General features: G+C 39.2%; 2 protein-coding genes and 1 pseudogene across 2 annotated transcripts in view; 2 read left to right on the forward strand and 1 right to left on the reverse strand.

Moving 5' to 3' along the window:
• Window positions 1–239: 239 nt before the first annotated feature.
• LOC104848846 lies at window positions 240–574 on the forward strand (annotated as a pseudogene).
• Window positions 575–9,135: 8,561 nt separating this feature from the next.
• On the forward strand, window positions 9,136–16,235 carry LOC104848838 (interferon-induced protein with tetratricopeptide repeats 1B). The gene is made up of 2 exons (XM_010605017.2): window positions 9,136–9,242; window positions 13,341–16,235. The coding sequence occupies exons 1-2, from the start codon at window positions 9,238–9,240 to the stop codon at window positions 14,740–14,742; spliced, it is 1,407 nt and encodes a 468-aa protein (XP_010603319.2). The 5' UTR covers window positions 9,136–9,237; the 3' UTR covers window positions 14,743–16,235.
• A 1,493-nt stretch (window positions 16,236–17,728) lies between these two features.
• Window positions 17,729–18,087, reverse strand: part of LOC117287032 (autophagy protein 5-like) — a 20,875-nt gene continuing 20,516 nt past the window's right edge. Inside the window, exon 3 of the mRNA XM_033766338.1 lies at window positions 17,729–17,886. Coding sequence (XP_033622229.1) covers window positions 17,743–17,886 — 144 coding nt within the window. The 3' untranslated portion in view covers window positions 17,729–17,742. The remainder of the gene's footprint in view (window positions 17,887–18,087) is intronic.

Genomic DNA, 18,087 nt, shown 5'->3' on the forward strand with positions numbered 1-18,087 from the left:
GTGTGGGATAAAAGTAACATTTGAGGTCCCAGTCACTGAACCACTGCTGCTGAGGACTCAGCTGATTCCTTTTTGAGTCCCCTGCTTCCCAGTGACCAGTCACTCCCACCCCCACAGCCACTTTCCACAGGCCATTTCCTCTGAGGTAACCTAATTCTGGTATTTAGAACCTCCATTCTTTTGAGTCCTTTTGGGGGGGGGGTGTTGGTATCAGGGATAAAATTCAGGAACTTGATTTCATGAGGCAGGTGGCAGAACCCAGCCCTTCTTTTGATACCTTTGCTTGTTCAAGTCAGGGTAATGACCTGCTTGCTGCCAGCACTGAGGATTATTGCCATATAAGAATTCAACAGATAAATAAATGACAAGAAGACCCTTGTCCAAGGAAGTGCTCATGGTTATAATATAAAGAAACTAGTGAAGGTGTCTAAGAAATTTTCCTGCAATGGTACTGTAATCAAACATCCAGAATATGGAGACACCCAGCTCCAGGGTGACCAGTACAAGAACATGCCAGTCACTGGTACAGATTGGACTGGTCAAGGATGATGAGCTGAAGGTTTGTGGATTTTAAGTGCTTGTCGCTCACTGAAACTTAAGTGAAAATTTCCTTGCAATAGGTAGAATGTCCCTTCTGTCCCTTGTCACAAGTTTAAAAACCTAACAGTTTGTATGAGGTAATCATTTGGGATCTGCATTCAGTTAGGCTGATGTAACTCCTTCCAGCAATAAACTGAAAAAAGCCAAAAGGGAAGGTGGGGAGCGGACATTCAAGTTCAGTGATTTGACTCTTGGAAAATTCCAGAGTTAGAAACATGAACAGAGAGAATTAAATCTGGGTCTCACCAGGCAAATTGTCTCACACACCAGTAAATTAATTTATTGGACAAAAATAGGATTTTTTTCAAAATATTTTATTTTACTTTAATTTTTGGCATGACTGTTTCATTTTTTTCAAAATATTTTACAAGAGTCTTTCCCTCTTGTGGTCCCAGAATCTCCTAGAGACCTTATTTAAAATGTAGTTTCCTGGTGTATAATTTGTGTGTGTGTGTGTGTGTGTGTGTGTGTGTGTGTGTTACCAGCCATTGAACTCAAGACCTTGTACTTGTGAGGCTGGCACAGTGCCACTGAGTTAAATTCTGAGCCCTTATATAATCTTTTTGCTGATTTGCTGTATTCTATTTACCAGTATCCCATTGAAGCTTTTGGCATCTATATGCATGAAAGAGATTGGCCTATAGTTCTCTTTTGAATCTTTCTCTGGTTTTGGTATCAGGGTAATTCTTTCTTTCAGAAATGAGGAAGTATTTCTTCCCTTTCAATTTCATTAAATAATTCGAGATGTAGGGGCATTAAATCTTCTCAAAAGTTCTTACAGAATTCAGCAGTGAATCCATCAGGACTTGGGCTCTTTGTTGGTAGATATTTTGTTTTGTTTTGTTTTTTTCTTTGATTCTTCAATTTCGTTGACTGATATTGAATTATTTAGAATTTTTACATCCTCTTGATTCAGTTTTGGTAATTCATATGTCTAGGAATATGTCCATTTCTCCTGAGTTTTCTATCTTACTGGAGTACAAGCTCTCAAAGAAGGTATTCATACTCTGAATTTCTGCAGGGTCTGTTGTGATTTCATGTTTTACATTCCTACTTGCATAGATTTGGGTCTTTTTCTTTTTTGATAAAGTTGGCTGAGTTTGTTTATTTTGTTTAATCTTTCAAAGAAACAACTTTTTGATTCATTGATTTTTGTATGGTTTTCTTAGACTCAATTGCATTAATATCTGCTCTAATCTTTACAACTTTCTCCCTTATAGGATTCATCTCAGGGAAGCAGGGATGGTTCAACATATTCAAACTGATAAATGGAATATACCACATTGCTCATCTCAATAGATGCAGAAAAAGCATCTGACAAAGTCCAACATCCACTCATGATTTTTTAAAAAATCCTACAGAATATTGGAATAGAAGATCTTTATTTCAATCTGGTAAAAGTCATCTATGACAAACCAATAGCCAACATCATACTAAATGGTCAAAAACTGAAAGTATTCACTCTAAAATCATAAACAAGACAAAGATACCCACAATCACCACTCTTGTTCAATATAGATCTGGATACACTAGTCCAAGCAAGTAGATAACAGAAAGGAATAAAAGAACATGGATAAGAAATGAAAAAGTTCAATTATCATTATTTGCTGATAACATAATTTTACACAGAAGACTCACCAACACTCCTAGAATTAATAACCAAATTTGGCATAGTAGCAGAATACAAAGTCAACACTCAAAAATCAATAACTTTACTGTACATGAATAATAAACTCACTGAGAGAAATCAAGGAAACAACACCTTTCATAATAACATCAAGCAAAATGAAATATTCAGAAATCAATCTAACAAAAAAAGTGAAAGACCTACACACTGAGAAGTATAGTACTCTGAAGAAGGAAATCAAAAAGGGTATCTGAAAATGGAAATACGTCCCTCATTATTGTATAGACAAAACCAATATACTGAAACTGTCCATACTTCTAAAACAGTTGGAAGAGATTTAATGCAATCCCAATCAAATTTTCAATAGTATACCTCAAGAACTAGAAAAAAAAATAATCTTAAGCTTTATGTGCAACCAGAAGAGACTAGAATAGTAAAAGCGATTATGGGCAACAAGGGCATGGCAGGGGGCATCATAATTCCCAACTTGAAGTTTTACTACAACACTATCATGAGAGAAACAGTTTGTTACAGGCAACAACAACAATAACAAAAGGAGATAGCCTCTTTAACAAATGGTGCTAGTTGGGGGAAAAATAAGAACCAAGATACATCATGTAAAGGTACAAGATCCCAATGAAGAATGTAACTGTATTGTATATCTAAAATGTACCAATAACAATAATAAATGGTGATGGAAAAACTGGTTCTCCACATGCTGAAAATTGAACCTAAGCCCATATCTCTCATCATGCACTAAACTAAAATTGAAATGGGTCAAAGATCTAAATATTAATACAGAAACGCTAAATCTGCTGGGAAATAGAATAGGTAAAACTCTTTAAAATATGGGTATAGGCAAAGACTTTATGAACAAAACCCCAATCACACAGGAAATATTACAGAGACTTAACAACTGAGATCACATCAAAGTAAAAAGCTTTTTCACAGCAAAGGAAACCACCAAAAGAATGAAGTGACAACTCACAGAATAGGAAAATAATTTAATGTCACTCCTTAGACAAAGGACTAATATCTAGAATATATGAAAAACTTAAAAGACCTCCAAATTTAAAGACAACCCAAAAATAGGCATCTGAAATGAACAGACAAATAAATGTATGAAAAAATGCTCAACATCACTGGTCATTCTAGAAATGCAAATTAAAATAACACTGAGCCACAGGTTTAGCTCAGTGGTTTTGCCACCTGCCTTGCAAGTGCAAGGGCCCGAGTTCGATTCCCAGTATCAAAAAACAAAACAAAAACAAACAAAAAACAATATTGAGATTATATCTCACTTCAGAAACAATAGTTATCATCAAGAAATCAGATCATAATAAATACTAGTGAGGCTGTGTGGAAAAAGAAGCGCTTCTCCATTGCAGGAGGGAGCCTAAACTGGTGCAAACACTATGGAAACCAATACAGAGATTCCTCAAAAAACTAAAATGGGAGCTTCCATTGACTCAGTTGTCCACTTCCTAGGCATCATACCACAGGGATATATGCATATTCATGTTTATGGTAGCACAATTTATAATAGCTGAATTTTGGAAACAGCCCATATGCCCATCCAATAGATGAATGCATTAAAAAAATGTTTCATTTATATACAATAGAGTACTACTCTGCTATAAAGAAGGATAAACTTGAGTCATTTGTAGCAAAATGAATGTACCTAGAGACCCTACTCTTGAGTGAAATAAATCAGATACACAATTTTAAATATCACATTGTTTCTCTTGTGTGAGAAATCCAAAGTGTAAACAAGTAGCACAGTGGAGGATAGATTTTGGGCAGTAGGAAGAACATGTTCAAATGGGAAGGGGAAGAAGGGAAAAGGAAAAAAGAGAGAATAGAAGAAAAATTGAAACAAAGCTTTCATAAATGGGAAGGGGAAGAAGGGTTGAAGGGAGGAGAGGAACGGGGAATGATAGGATACGATAGATTATACACAGGTACAAATTCCTTATGATGAATGTGAATAATATGTATGACAAATATGCACTAATGAAAAATATAAAGTTTTTAAAAATGTAGCTTTGGGGGCCCTCCCAGAAGGATGGTCTGATGTCTGGGGATATTTTCTCATCTCTCACACCGTAGTCTCAGAGCAACAATTTGGAGGATGTGCTGTGGCTCAGCCTTAGTAGTTCTAAATGTTGGGTTTCGTTTTCCTCCTTGCTGATTTTAAATTGCTTTCACTTTCCAGATCCCTTTTCCCTTTCAAAAAGGCAATTACTACTTAGAAACCCAGAGAAAGCATCAGCTGGTACATTCTCCTTGCCTCCCGCTTCCTCCTTATTTAGTCTCTTCAGCATTTACTGCAGGCAGCTGAGGAAGATTTCTGAAGAGCAAATCAGTATGGTCAGCAGCTTTTTGGAACAGCGGAGAAGCATAATGCAGCAAGGAGGTTAGTGAAACAGGAATGCTTAACCGACCTTGTCCCAGATTCCTGATAATGGACCCATCATCTAGTGCTTAAATTTCATTCTACAAGTAGAAATCCTGTCCTTAAAAAAAGAAGTTTCCTTCTCCAGTGTCCCTGGTTCTTTTCTTCTTAAAAGTACTCCCACCCACACACATATGTTTTATGTTTCCTCTCCCTAATACTACACTGTCCTTGTTCATGAGTGTGTTTATGTCAAGGACATATTGGACGAGATTCATAATATCTAATCAGCTGAGCCAGCCCCCCTCTAAACCTAGACGCCTGCCAAATTCATAGTATTCATGTGATAAACACCCGTTCTGTTTTCCTGACACTCTATTACTAAGCAATAATTTTATGAACAAAAATTCCAGTCCTACTGCTCTCAGTATACACAGATCTTCTGACATTCATTTCATTATTTGCTTATCTTTCCATCCCTTTCTTTGAGAGTTGGGATAAACCTAGTGCCTCGCAGAACATATTGCATCTAAAAACTCATTTATTCTATTAGAAGCCTCCCATCTGATATAGAACTGGAAGAAGAGAGCTGGGCCCAGGATTTAGCTCAGTGGTGCTGCTGCCTGCTTCCTAAGTGCAAGGTCCAGAGTTTGATCCCCCATCCCCCCAAAAAAAGAGAGCTGAAAGTGTTGCCCCTCCCCCAGATCCTTGACCTGACCCTAAAGTGAGAATATCTAGATAGTTCTGGGCTGAACCTCACAACAGAATACTCATGTCTCAGAGGCTGCACAGAGACATGATATGAGGCACCAGTCTTGGAAAGGAAAAGTACTCCCAGATGCACAGAGAGAAGTACATGCCTACTTCCTGCGGTTAAAAACATCACTCACAAGTCCTGAATGATCTTAAGTGAGACACGCTTTTCCTAAAATATCCCATTTCTTATCACAATAACTCCATGAGGAAAGGCTCAATGCCACCCTGAATTACAGGTAAGTAAATACGACTTGGAAATGTGAGGTAACTAGCCCAAGGTCACACATTCAATAAATGCCAAGTCCAGCAGTGACCCCAGACAGACTGGCTGCAGGTAGCCTCCCCCACTGAGCAGTACTATCTTGTGGGCACAAAATCAGGCAGAAGTGAAATGTTTTAATATTTTCCATTATGCCCAAACTGAGGAGAAAGGAGGAAGTCTCAGGAAAAGATGTCTCATTGGCTCCAATGTGGAAGAAGAGCTGTTCTGTGGTGGCATTTCATATCTTTTTCTCAGAGTCCTAAAAGGTATGTCTGAGAGAAACCTTGCCAGTACATGAAAAGCCAGGGTTTGCTGCTTCTCAGAATAAAAAGGTTTGCCCATCAATCACTCTTCCTTTTAAGCAAAATTAAACTTCCTTGGAGGCCTGTCTGGGCACAGCTCCTTTTCCTTTGTTCTCTCAGTGGTCCCACTTTCCATTTCTGTACTGTCATCATGCTTGGAGAATGTTACTACCTACTGCAATAACTGCAGTACACTTAGGGAGAGTAGGATTAGGGTTCCTATTATTCAGGCACTCTTGTGGGTTAGTGGATTGAAGAACACGAGGATCCAGACAACATTGTGTGCCGTCAGGAATGCCAGCTGGGAACTTGTCTGATGCTGATGGGCAGTTGTGGTATATGTCACGGGGCCTAAATCCATCCTTAGAGGAGACATGGAAAAAAATTTTCTTTTTTTCCTGGTACCGGGGAATCAAATTTGGGTCCTTGTACTTGTGAGGCCGGTGGTAGAACCGCAGAGCTAAATTTCCAGCCCCTGAAAAACGTTTTTAATTTGCACAGGTTGTTTTTTTAACTATATCCCTTTTTAAGCATACATTTTCCCCATGAGATCTGCACATTTGAAATGCAAATGCACAAAGTCCTGCTTGATATTCATTTTCTGATTAATTTATCTTTGGCTTTGGAAAGGTCAGGATACCCCTCTGTCTGTTGGGTAATTTCTGTGCTGCCTAATACAGAATTTCCCTGAGAAGAAGAGCAATGCTGGAGATCTGGGAATCTGGCCTGGTGTTCTCCTTAAACACATAAACAATTTCACAGGACATGAACATCAGACAAGAACCCCCTGTAACCATGGTAGATCAAGGCAAACACAAGATCAGTCTGTAATCATGTCTGAACATAGGACAAAAACATTAAGCTTGTTTCACTTCCAATGGCCTCGCAGAAGATGATAAACCATCCACTACTTCATTCTTCCACAAACTAACAAAGGCTTTCTATAGTATTCCTCCAGGTATAAACCTCTGTCCTGATTTAAAAAGGTACTACTGCAGGTGTTCTAGGAGAGTATACTAACAAATGATACCAGAATCTGACAAATTCCATGAAAATATACATTTCAAAAATAATAATAATAAAGAGATAAACATTGCCTGAGGACAAAAGAAAATATGCATCTCTATTTTCTACTGGGCTTGCCCCAACATGGGATAGATTGTCAGATTCAATGAGACAAATAACCAAACAGCCCCCTAACATGGCTAATATGATGGACAAGCTCTTTTCCAAATTACATCTTTGGCCTTGGTCTAGTCTTCTCTCTTTCTCAATATGATCCCCAATCATAGAATTATTCCTGCTTCCCAAAAGCATCTACTCTTGAGCAAAACCCCGCTTCCTTGAAAATTCTTCATAATTCCCTCAACATAAGCTTGAATTTGGTAAATATTCTTAATAAGAGGCTCTACTGTACCCCAAGTTGTATGCCCTCTTTCACAGTCGCAAGGGCAATGTACCCAACTTGTTCAACCACAGGCTGTTTCTGGAAGTACTTGGTTGGAGAGGGCTAACATGGAAAATGCCCATCATTGATGATAGGGTTACCCCCATCATCCACCACCCCCTTAAAGTGAATGAAGGCCAGCCAGAGACCCAAAACAAAGTGGGAAGTTCACTGTCATGAGAAAGAACACCAAGGATTTCAACACATAAGAACTAAAAGCTCATATAAAACATATCTTACAAGTCTTTTTCTCTTTTTACAATTAAAAAATTAAGGCACTGCATAGCCCAATTAAATGTCTACATGAACAGATCATAATATATGGGATTAGGAAAAATACATATAATACAGTTTTAATTTTTGTAATGATCTCCATTAGTTATGGCAATACAAGCTGTTATCCCAGAAAAATGCTGAAATATGACTTGGGCAACAACATACAAATTTACTTCTCATATTCCTGATTGACAGATGGCTATCCTATGATTCAAGGACTAAGTTTTCGTCCATCATCTTTAATAGATTGCTTCCTGGTGTTTCCATAAAAGAGGAAAAAGCAGGTGTGTATGTTTTATGGCCTGAGTCTAGAAATGGAATAATAATGTTTGCTTATTGTCCATCATCCAAAACTCAAGTTCATGACAGTATCTTACAGTATGGGAACCTGGGATATATATTTTACTTAAGAGTCCAGGACAATGAAGAAATATTACAGCCAGGCTACCATTTTACTTAATAATTGTTAGTAGACTATAAACAAATTAGTAACTTTATCTGGAAATGCTCAAAGGGAAACTACTCCCAGCTTTTGCCCTTTTGCTTATCTTGTTGTACCCTCTGCATAATAAAGATACAGAAACTTACAGAATGATTCAGTAATGCTTCGCCAGAGGATTTCTGAGGAGCAGTCTTTGAAGTTTTCCTTTATCCCTGCTAATTGCATTTATAGCCAGGAAGTACACTAGCTCTATTCTCCTGGAAAATTTTTATCAAACATGTGAATGTTTTCTAATAACTCCATGGTGGTCATTGCTTTGTAATAAGTGATATAAACAATACTGGAGAAGAAACATGTGGACAACCCAGGAAAGCTGTGTGAATTTAGATTTGGTTGTTAACATTAATACTTCTACAGTAACGTTGTTTCCAGTAGCCCCATCACAGACTAAGAGTATATGTACCCATTTCTCTACTAACCAATTGGAACAGGGTTGTTTGAATACTAATAAGGTCATCCTATAGTATGAATTGACAATAATACAAATTCTGCTGGAAGACATAAACAATATGAGATTTTTCTTACTGGCAAATATCTCAAATCTAGAGGCAACAAATTCACAGAAGACACCAAGCCACGGGCCACTTTATTCCTCCACAAATTGACAAAGGCTTTCTACAGTTCTTCTCTAGGCATAAACCTCTGCCCTAATTTAAGGAGGTGTCACTGCACATGTCCCAGGATAATGTGATAGTAACAAATGACAACAGAATCTAATTCTATTTTCTACTGAGCTTGCCCCAACATTAGATATTGTAAGAATCCATTATCCTCTCTCCAAACCCACAAGGGCCCCAGCTAGTAATGTGCATATGAAAAACACTTCTCAAAAGTAACCTCTTAGCTGTTGAAACTGAGCCTGTGTGAAACAGACAAGCCTGTTTCATTTTTATGGAGATGGAAATTTGCCAAATTTATTAGGCCTTGAGGGTGTGAACACTTGCATGGGATCCTTCCCATATATAAGCATCACACTTATCTCAGAACCCATAGAACTCCGTGGACGAAACTGAAAGGAGCCTCCCACCCTGCCTGAAAGCACTTCCCAGCACCCGCTATCTCTCAGCACCATGAGGTAAGGGCTTTCTGTGTCTTACTGACCTTATTTCTGTGTACTTTGCAATTCCGAAATGTTCCTTAAAGACCAGTTTCAGGCAGGTCTCCTCCTAAGGGGGCTGTCTCATTCGTGGTTCTGATGCTGATAGGCCCCAACCTGGTATGTGAAGACAGTTTAATGAGATGGTTATTTATGATGGTAAATGCAAAGTTCAAGGAAATCATCAGGAGACAGCGTTGCATGGGGGCTGGGGATTGCCATCTAAAGTGGTAATATGTTCGCTAAATGGTATCAGTAACAAAACAGGTGTAGTCCTCCAGGGACACCAGGGAGGAAGAAGTCCCCAGATCTGGCCAGGCCCTTAGCTGTAGCTGTAGGGGAGGGCTCCTCAAGAGGTCATTGGTGGAAAGCTCAGTGACACAACTGAAAGCCCAGCACAGAGCACTGTGGGAGCTTAGTAATGAATGCTATGACTTGCCTGCTCTTATGTTTTAATTTCTGAGTGGAAACTCACATTTGCCAAATCCAAAAGAAAGTTTAAAAAAAGCAAAGAGGTCCCATCCAAGAAGCCCATTGAGTTTGTTTCCCATGGACTGGGTAGAGTGAAGAACAGAAGAAAGTAGGTCCAAAGTGGCAGATAGGAACATATACACAGAAGCAAGTTTCCTGACCAACCTCTTATAGTGCTTGCTCAGTTAGGGCAGCTAGTTTAATAACAGCAGTAGTGCTCATAGGGGATGAATGAGAAACACTCCTTCATTTCAAACAAGATGCTATTTGTGTTGCGCTTTCTCCTACAGTGACAATTTCACAGACACACACCGTTCCCCAGTAAACAGAGGTCTTAGCCCAGAGGGGAGACTGGCCTGTGGACCCATCAGAGAAAGAACATTTGGACCTTCTTAGGCATTCAGATGGAAAAAGGAGGAAAAGTGATTTTTGATTTGATAATTTGATTAAATCCAGGTGGGAAGAAGGTAATTTTAACAATGGCCAAATTGTTCTTGTTATACAAGTCAGGTTGTGAGATTATCAACTTGTGATTACTAAGAAACTCACTTTTTGCTAAATTAACTGCTCTCAAAATATGATCCTATAACATCAGTTAAGAATTTCCTAGAAATGCAAGTTCCCAGGCCCCAGCCAGACCCGCCGACTCAGAAACTCCAAGTTGACCCAGAAATCTACTTTGAGTCTTTTATTAGCATTAATGTGGCAGGCTAACATTAAGAGAGAAAACACTGAAATAGGTGTTAGATAATTAGAAATCTTATTGAGATTGTGATGTGCTTTTCCAGAAAACAGATATCCTTTCTTTGCTGCTTTAGTTAGAATGGATGAACTGCAGAAAATATTTTTCTACTCAGAAGTATTCTGACCTGCTGTCTGATCTTAGCTGATGTTGTAGTTAGTAAGAGAGAAAGAGCTTTCAGGAAAAGGGGTCCTTCTTCAAGGATCCATCCCCAGTAAATAGCTGAGTCTGACTGGAGAAGAAGCTCTTGGTCAAAATGGCATCACCTGTGCTGGCATCTGTGGCGCTGACAGGAAGCAAGGCCTCCCACTGCCCCAGCCTCGGTAGCCAAGATACCCAAGAAGTTTCACAATGGCCTGTACTTGTGTTTTCAGACCCCCTTTTCCCAGCCACACCCTGAGCTGTCTTGTGGAACTTCTGGGTTATCCCAGACTAAATAAAGCTTACATGGAAATACTCCTGGTACCAGTGGTACAGGGACAGAGTCAAAGTGAGCTCCTTCCATGCAGGCTAAGAGAGAAGGATCCAGGGAGATGCCACCATAATTTGTGGTCAGAAGTTCCCATCTGCTACATGTATAGAAAGATTAGGTCACCACATAACTGAACAGCCTCCTAACTTATACTAATATACATAATACTCACAGCAAGACTCTCTGTGTGCTTCCTAGATAACAGGAGGACCTGAGGTTCTCAGCATTCCTGCCTGGAGAGTATGAACATTTCTATGATGTCATTCTACCCCACAGTCTTCCCAAGGCCCAAGACAAAAGCAAGATAAAAATGACACGTTGTTAAAATGCTACCTATAAGAAAAAACAGCAGTTCTCTTCTAGCAGGTTGGCACAAAAGCCCTGTCGAGTTGTTCAACTTGGATTTTTAAAGTCCTATAGTCTTCACAAAGGTAGAACCCTAACTATACTTTCCACCTTGAATACACATCTAGAAGATCATTTTCTACTTTTTACAAATGTGCTGGCTGGGACAACCCTGAGATGCCTGAGATTGGGCTGGATATTTAGAAAGTTTGAAAGAGTTCATTCTTGAGTATTTTAGCTGCTAAAGGGTAATGGTCATCTATGTGGAAAATATTTCCGTGGGCAAAGTCTGTCCTCTTACCACACACTGCAGTGAGGAGGAGTAGAGCATTTAGGCCAAAATCTCTTCCTGACTCCATCTCCTTTAGGGGTACTGATGTGTTTTGGGAGCACTCAAAGGCATGATAATAATTTTACTTGCTTTGACCTCATCTCCCCTCACCCTAACACATGCACTTACACACACACACACACACACACACACACACACACACACACACACAGATTTCCTTGGGTAATATTTCTATCATTGGTGGTGGAAAAGAAAGTTTTGGGTCTCCTCACCTCAATAGTCCACCAAGCAAGAGCCAGGGACATCATCCTCTGCAGACTCAGACCTAGAAAAATGGCTTGGAAGTATGAAGAGCGTGGGCAGACACATTCAAGGAGAACCTGAGAGCAGAGCTCTGTGTTTTTTGTTTTTTTGTTTTTGTGTTTTGTAGCAGGGATTGAACTCAGGCCCTTGCACTTGAGAGGCAGTTACCCGAACCACTGAGCTAAATCCCTGGCCCACTCTGGTGGGTTTTTGAAGTGAATGCTTGAGGAAAATGAGAACTATGTTGAGCAGCTAATGTGCAGAGAGGCAACAGTAAGTCTGAGTGTGCTCTGCCTACCTCATTTCGTGAATTTTTTCTTTTCCTTCATTTTCAAAAGGGAGTGTTTTATAGTCTAATTTTTGTGACTAAAACATGGTTATATATTGTGAGTCAGGATGGTAGGATTTATGTAAAACTATTTTTAATGTATATTGATATACACAGGTTAAAGAAAATTTCTTAAGATTCCCTTCTGGGATCTTCTTTTGGGCCTAATGGGTAGAAATATATCAGGTATAGAATGTGAAATAATACCTACTTAGGATGTAAGGACTGCTTTTATCAAAAAATAGAGACAAATTTCTTTTTCTTCCTTCATATTCCTAAAGAAAGAATAGGGCTTTACCTCCACTTCAGAGGAGGGGGAATTATTGGAAAGAAATCTTTTATTCACATTGACCCTTATTGGATAGCAGGGGACAATTAATATAACTGTTGAGGTTTTGAGTACCTGTCTTGCACTAAGCTACAGAGTCATCTGACCTCAGGGTCCCTTAATTACAGCAGAGGGACTTACCCTTGACCTCATGCTTCTTTCACTCATCTGGCTGCTTCTGACCCCAGGCAATAAATTCTGCCACTGAGATGGCTCCTCCCATTGCTTAGCCTCTCTGTTTTGGACTAGCTCAGTAAATTCATAGAGGCAAAGGAGGTAGGATGCCTTACCACATTTCCCAAATTACTTTAAGCATTCAGGACATCACCAAATCTGGGTTTTATATTCAACTCAGATCCTTTCTTGGCAAGAGGGAAATGCAAACATGCTTCCATATTGGGAATGTGGAAAAGATGAGTAAAGGGTCAACATTTCTATTAATCCTTACTCTACATTTTTTCTGAGATCATTAGTGATATAATACAGTGTTAGAAGAAAGCAAACGGGGAGAAGAGATTCACAGAGTTGAAAGTGGTGCTCAAATTATTTTAATCTTAGCAGAATTATTTTGAGTTGATTTTCAGACTCATTTAACTGACACCATTGAGAAATTAACATTTCCTACGGGCTTTTATGTAGCACTTTCTGCTGGTGGACAAGACCACAGAACCCAAAGAGGCAGCAAATTATAGAGGCAGTGATAGAGGGAGAAAGAGTATCTAACGATTAAAAATGATATGTTCATTCCCAATATACTAAAACTTTAAAAAGTAGCATAATTGTGATCTTTCTACAGTAAGGAATCTGATGGAAATCCAATGGAACACAGCCTGCTTCAGCTGAGATGTCACTTTACTTGGGAGCTGATAATTGAAGATATTGACATGCCTGATTTAGAAAACAGGGTTTTGGAAGAGATTGAGTTCCTTGACACAAAGTACAATGTGGGAATTCACAACCTCCTGGCCTATGTGAGACACCTGAAAGGCCAGAACGATGAAGCCCTGCAAAGCTTGAAAGAAGCTGAGGACTTAATCCAGAGGGAGCACGTGAACCAGTCAGACAAGAAGAACATCGTGACCTGGGGCAACTATGCTTGGGTGCATTACCACATGGGCAGGTTGGCAGATGCCAAGATGTACCTGGACAAGGTGGAGAACACTTGCAAGAAGCTGGAAGGTCCGTCACGTTTTAGGATGGAGTGTCCTGAGATGGACTGCGAGGAAGGATGGGCCTTGCTGAAGTGTGGAAAAAGAAACTATAAGCGAGCCAAGGCCTGCTTTGAAAAAGCTCTGGAAGTGGAGCCTGAAAACTCTGAATTCAACACTGGATACGCCATTGTGGCCTATCGCAGTGAGAACAACAGGAATGCAATTTCTCTAGACCCCTTGAGGAAGGCCATGAGGCTAAATCCAAATGACACATATATCAAGGTCCTCCTTGCCCTAAAGCTTCAGGAGATAGGAGAGGAAGCTGAAGGAGAAAGGTGCATTGAAGAAGCCCTGAGCAATAAGTCCTTCCAGACTTATGTCTTTCGATATGCAGGCAAGTTTTACCTAAGAAAGGGCTGTGTAGAAAAAGCTCTTCTGTTCTTTGAAAAGGCCTTGCAGGCAACTCCCAACTCTGCCTTCTTGCATTACCAGATTGGACTTTGCTACAAGACACAAATGATCCAAGTAAAGAAGACTACAAACATGCAGCCAAGAGGCCGGGATAAAGAAAATGTGGACAGATTGGCCCGATTGGCTATATTTGAATTTCAAAGCACTTTACAACTAAAGCCCACATATGACATGGCTTATGTGACTCTGGCTGAAATGTATGCAGAAACGGGCCAATTAAGAAAGGCAGAGGACAATTTTCAAAAGTTATTCCACATGAAGAACATCGATAATCACATACAACAAGAGATTCATTTCCGCTATGGACGTTTCCAAGAATTTTACAGGAAATCTGAAGATAAGGCAATCACTCATTATTTAAAGGGTCTAAGAATAGAAGAAATGTCATATGCCACAGAAAAACTTCTAAGTGCTCTGGAGAAATTGGCTGAAAGACGTATGCACCAGAATATTCACATTGTGGAAAGCTTTGGCCTCCTTGGCCTGGTCCACAAGTTGAAAGGGGATATGAATGAGGCCCTCCTGTGCTATGAGAAGGCTCTGAGGCTCACTGAACACCTGAATCCTATGTTTTGAAGGACAACTTACCACTACCAGTTTCATATTCTCATAACTAAATACAACCACACTCTCTCCTAGTTGCTACCTCCAAAATGTATAACCTGGTAAAGCACAAAGTTGTTGGACACAACTCACCTTCTTCTGCCTACCCAGCCCCACTTTCTTTGCCCTGCATCGTGTGTAGTGTGTCTACAAGAGGATCCTTGCTCATCCACCAACTCTCTTGCATTAGTTGACCAGGGATGATTTGTGCTGTTTGGGGTACAAACGTATGGACTAACAAGAATTACTTTCTTTATGAACATGCCTTTGGAATGAACAGCTTCCTTCTTCAGACTGCTGGTGTCCAGGACAGAGACTTCCACAGGGAAGGATTGTTTTTATTTATTTAGGTACCGGGGATTGAACTCTGGACCTTGCAATGGCGAGGCAGATGGCAGCACTACTGAGCTAAATCCCCAGTAGGAAGGGTTATTTTTCAAGTGGCCAAAAGCTCTGAGCTGTGAGAGGATGTAAGAGCAAAACAAAGGACCAAAAATAATAGATAACACAGAGGATGGAGATTCGGGAGTTGCCTATAGAATTTGAACTTGAAGTTCCATTTCTCCAGGCCTTATTGTTGTAGACAAGAACTGATGGTAAGTAAACCCAGCGCACAGCTTTATAATCAGTTCTACCTTTTGTCTACATGTATCTACCTGCTAACACAAGGAACCTATATGATCCAAACACATAGCTGAACATTTGTTCATAGTATAGAAGACTTTTAATGAATAAGGGGCACAAAAGGAAGAAGATTGATTGAGTTCCCTGCCACATAAAATGGCCCTAACCCCACACCCTAAATGGCTCTTCCTGGCAGATAATAAATCACTCCTCATTAGGGGGAAACAAAGACCCAACTTTCCTGCCACAAAGATCTCCCACCTCTAGTCCTTCCTTCCCACTGGAAAATCCAAACCTGCCAATGGATTTAAACCTCACATCTGGCTGCAGCAAACATCTACCTCCACTATGTCCCCCACTTATGACCCTTTGCCCATTTAAAACCTCACCCAGCCAGCCCCTCCGTGCTGCTCTTGCCATTGTCCGAGACAGCCGGGCACCCTATCCTCTGCACCCTGGCCCCCTAATAAAGGCCTACTTTAGGGTGTTCCTGTCTCTGGCTCAATTCCCATCCTCTCAGAGATAGTGTTTTTGGGATGTACAAATCAAAAACGACATAGATTCATACAGTTTTTAGGAGCTTATTGGGTTATATGCGATAGAATTACCTTTGTCTCCTGACCAAAAATATTAATTACTTTTGCTAAGATCACATATTCTTTGTATTTTGCTGGGTACATTCACAGTGGTATGTATTCTATGGTGGTGTGGACACAGAAAACTACAGTACCAAGTTACCCACCACTGAGAATGTTCAGACGAAAGAACCCATGCAATTATACACACTACCAAGTATTTTTTTAATTTTTAAATTTATTTATTTACTTACTTTCTGTTACCAGAGATTGAACTCAGGACCTTGAACTTGTGAGGCAAGCACAGCACCACTGAGCTAAATCTGTGGCCCCAAGTCTTTTAAAACACATACACACACACACACACAGTATTTACTTCTATAGGCCTTCACATTAGAAAGTTGACTTGTATCACCTTGATTCCTGAGAGCTGGGATGGATCAATGGTAGGAACTAGGGATGAGCTTGGCAGTGTCATTATCCTGACACTTGGGGAACACACACAATGACACCCTTTTCACATTTTTTTGATGCTAAACCAGGAACCAATTTATTAAATTCAACCAGAGGAAACTACTGGGGCAGGAATATTGTCCTTTCTCTGTCAGAAAGGTGAGATTGTTCAGTTGACCCGGCCTCTCCTGACTGACCCAATTCATGGACTAAATCTACTTTTCTAAGGTAGATTCACATATTACAATGTGATTCTAGTTGTCACACTAGACTGCTTTTGGCGTAGCACAGTTCTATGGTTGTTGCTAAAGTGACAGATATTTTTTCTTAACCACTGCCTTGTCTCAGCAAAAAAGAAGTAAGGGGGGCTTTAAGACCTTCTTGGCAGAAGGGTATAAGGGACATAATGGGGGACATTATACACATAAAACCCAATATTTTATAAATATTAATGCATTAATAATAAAAGAAAAAAGATCATCTTGGTTGAAATCATCACCAATATAAGAAAAGTACTCAGCTAGTTGGAAGTTACATTTTGTTTTACCAAATTTCTTCATTAATATTGTACCATTCCCAGAACCCTAGATACTGGGACCAAAATCTGTTTCCTTAGTATTGAGGTTTGTACAGTTGTGTGTATATGTGTATGTATATCTATTCATGCACATATGAGGGTGTATGTACTTGGGGGAACATAAGTCCTAAAATAACCTATAAGTAACATCCATTCTTACACACAGAAGAGATTAAAAAAGCCACCATGGGTTTGATGGCTGAACATCTTTTAACTTCTTCTCTTATCAGGAGCTCCTACCTTATGGGGCTTGGAAAAATGGGACATATAGAAGAATGTGTGACTATCTGCTTATATTAAAATAAAGCCATCACAAAATAAATGAAATTTTGTACTGTTTACTTCTGAACACAGCAGAGGCAAAGAAAGGAGGACAAAAATAAAGTTTTCCGTATCTAATTTTGGAATTATGTTGACATTTTATATTTTTTAAAAAATCCACATATACATAGTGAGATATCTTACCAGTTAATAGTACTGACTGCTTTTTATGTAACCAAGAAGGAGACAAATTGATGGACAGGGAAATGAGTGGATAAATACATGTGTAATAAGGTAAACATAGTAAATTGTATAGGGTCTCTCTCTATATATATTTATATGCATATTCATTTTAAAATTCTCTGAACTTTTCTGACAATAAACATAGTAAAATGCTTGAAACAACAGATGTTCCTCAGGATTTAGGATCTCCATCTGCATAAATTTCTTATTGTTCTAGGATTATTACCTCAGCCCTCTGAGTCATGAGTTACAAGCTTTTTTCTGCATTTCATTGATTACTTGGCTTTTATGCTTTAAAGCAACAGCTTCTTTCATACAAGACATAAAATGAGCTTCAATTGCATCCTTAGATGGACAGTGTAGAAGATCCTTTTCTGGAAAACTCTACCAAAGGAAAAATAATATACCTATAAATTTAGTGCACACATTATAAAATCACTCCCTAAAAACCATACAATATTTCCAAATTTTCCAATATTTTTAGTAAGCCATCTTTTGTAACTACATTGCTTTTTTCAATTAACTTTAAAAAGTTTTAGCTATTTGACACACCTTTTACATTGCCCAAATAATATATATATATAT

Source organism: Fukomys damarensis, unplaced genomic scaffold (assembly GCF_012274545.1).
Source record: "Fukomys damarensis isolate Sample0158 unplaced genomic scaffold, DMR_v1.0_HiC HiC_scaffold_20, whole genome shotgun sequence".
Taxonomy (NCBI): Eukaryota; Metazoa; Chordata; class Mammalia; order Rodentia; family Bathyergidae; genus Fukomys; species Fukomys damarensis.